The sequence below is a fragment of the Lolium perenne genome, chromosome 6 (genome assembly GCF_019359855.2).
Source record: "Lolium perenne isolate Kyuss_39 chromosome 6, Kyuss_2.0, whole genome shotgun sequence".
Lineage (NCBI taxonomy): Eukaryota > Viridiplantae > Streptophyta > Magnoliopsida > Poales > Poaceae > Lolium > Lolium perenne.
Window position 1 is genome coordinate 269758343 of NC_067249.2, and position 1742 is coordinate 269760084.

The window sequence follows — 1742 nt, forward strand, 5'->3', positions numbered from 1 at the left end:
TCTTTATTTAATGGAGTAGGTATGGGTGACACCCGTGACGACTAGCCCTAAACTCTTGAAGCTAGACAACACAATAGATTGGCAGTGTAAAAACAAGGCAATACACATTGATGCTTCATTACATATCACATAGCATTCATACTCATATTTTGCTTTCTATCTAGATTACCCATTCTTCTATTTTTCTTAATTTCTTGGTTAATCTGCGCATCAATTTATCCATTTAACTAAACATTGACAAGGTGCAAAGCTTTCTAGAGTGTGCTTTCAGGACAATAGAGTGACTTACGGTGGCATCCAATTTAAAAGAACTCGATGCGCCTAGCTTCACCAACACATGCTTCATCTATTTAAAGCATTGGTTTCCTCTCTCCAGGCAGGCTTCACACATCACATATCCTCTTGGTACGATAGTCTCGGCTCACACCATCTGCACCCAGTTGTAGCTGATAAGCACATCAATGGCCTCCACCAACAGCTGGACCCTCGAGCTCGAGTCGAAGGTGTCTGCGCCGCGCAAGTTCCGCGCCACCGTCATGGACTGGCATAATCTGGCACCCAAGCTCGCCCCACACATCGTCGACAGCGCCCACCATGTTGAAGGAGATGGCGGCATTGGCAGCGTCAGGCACTACAAATGTGGCTCGGGTACGGATACCACACATGATATACATAAATGTCACCTGCTGCCTGGCACACATATGTTCAAATCATGACAAGTAGTTGATTATGCAGCCGTGCCCTTCAACTCCATGAAGAAGAAGGTTGAGTTTCTCGATGTGGACAAATGCGAGTGCAGATACACCATCGAGTGTGACGGCGTTGAGACGTCCACGTGGAACATCAAGATGAAGCCAACGGCTAACGGTGGGAGTGTGGCAAAGGTGGAATGCACGTCCAAGGGTGCTGAGGCGAAGGACATGATGCTCAAGGCCAAGGACTCTGCCGCCGAAATGTTCAAGACTGTTGAGGCTTATCTCATCGCCAACCCGGATGCCTACAACTAAGTCAGTAAAGAGGGATCATACACGATAATGGTGTTTTCTCCCCAATCGAATAAAATTGCTCCAACCTCTGGTATGCTAGAGCAAGCTGGGTGTGAAATTATGAAGTTAAATAAAAGGAAGCTGGGTGTGAACCTCGATGTGTTTGTTTGAAGCTTGTGTTGCTTGCTTGAACCTCATGGTTCTGCAGAAGAATAAAAGAAGTATGTGAAATACATGTCTTATTTAAAATTAGTAGGTTTTTTCCAACCATAAAATTAACAAGGTTTCGAACTACTATCGGAAATGGACATCGAGCAATACGTAGAAAATGCCTTTTCGATGGTTGAGATGTTAAGTGAACAACAACTCCGTCAAAAATCTTATGACCTGGTTTCAGTAGGGTCTATTGAGATTCGTGGGTATTTATCACCGTTCACCGGCCTCCATTCTTGCGTGTAAAACTTAGCGGGGTTAACACGAAGTTCCGTAGGCACAACCATACTACATGCCTGTGTACTGGTGCATGCAACGGTGAATCGCTGATATCATTGTACCATATCTCTGCTTTGTCAGTCTACAGTCTAGACCCTTGCCTTGTAAATTACCACAAATAAAAAACATTTAGTCGCAACTCACCTAGCAGCTGTATGTAATGATTTTGAATTTTTATTGGTATTTGTTAGGATGGCACACTTTTTCTTTATGCATGGCAGCTATCAACATTGGCAAACTTTTCAGTCCGGATGCAAATAATTT

The 1742-nt window shown here is 43.9% G+C and overlaps 1 protein-coding gene across 1 annotated transcript; it reads left to right on the forward strand.

The window, feature by feature from the left end:
* Positions 1–371: 371 nt before the first annotated feature.
* On the forward strand, positions 372–1217 carry LOC139830122 (pathogenesis-related protein 1-like). Its single transcript, XM_051353536.2, has 2 exons — positions 372–648; positions 736–1217. The coding sequence occupies exons 1-2, from the start codon at positions 462–464 to the stop codon at positions 1005–1007; spliced, it is 459 nt and encodes a 152-aa protein (XP_051209496.2). The 5' UTR covers positions 372–461; the 3' UTR covers positions 1008–1217.
* The last annotated feature ends 525 nt before the right edge of the window (positions 1218–1742 follow it).

Coding starts and splice junctions, on each gene's coding strand:
- LOC139830122 (XM_051353536.2), top strand. CDS start 462: ATGGCCTCCACCAACAGCTGGACCCTCGAGCTCGAGTCGAAGGTGTCT. Junction 649..735: donor GCACTACAAATGTGGCTCGG/GTACGGATACCA, acceptor TTGATTATGCAG/CCGTGCCCTTCAACTCCATG.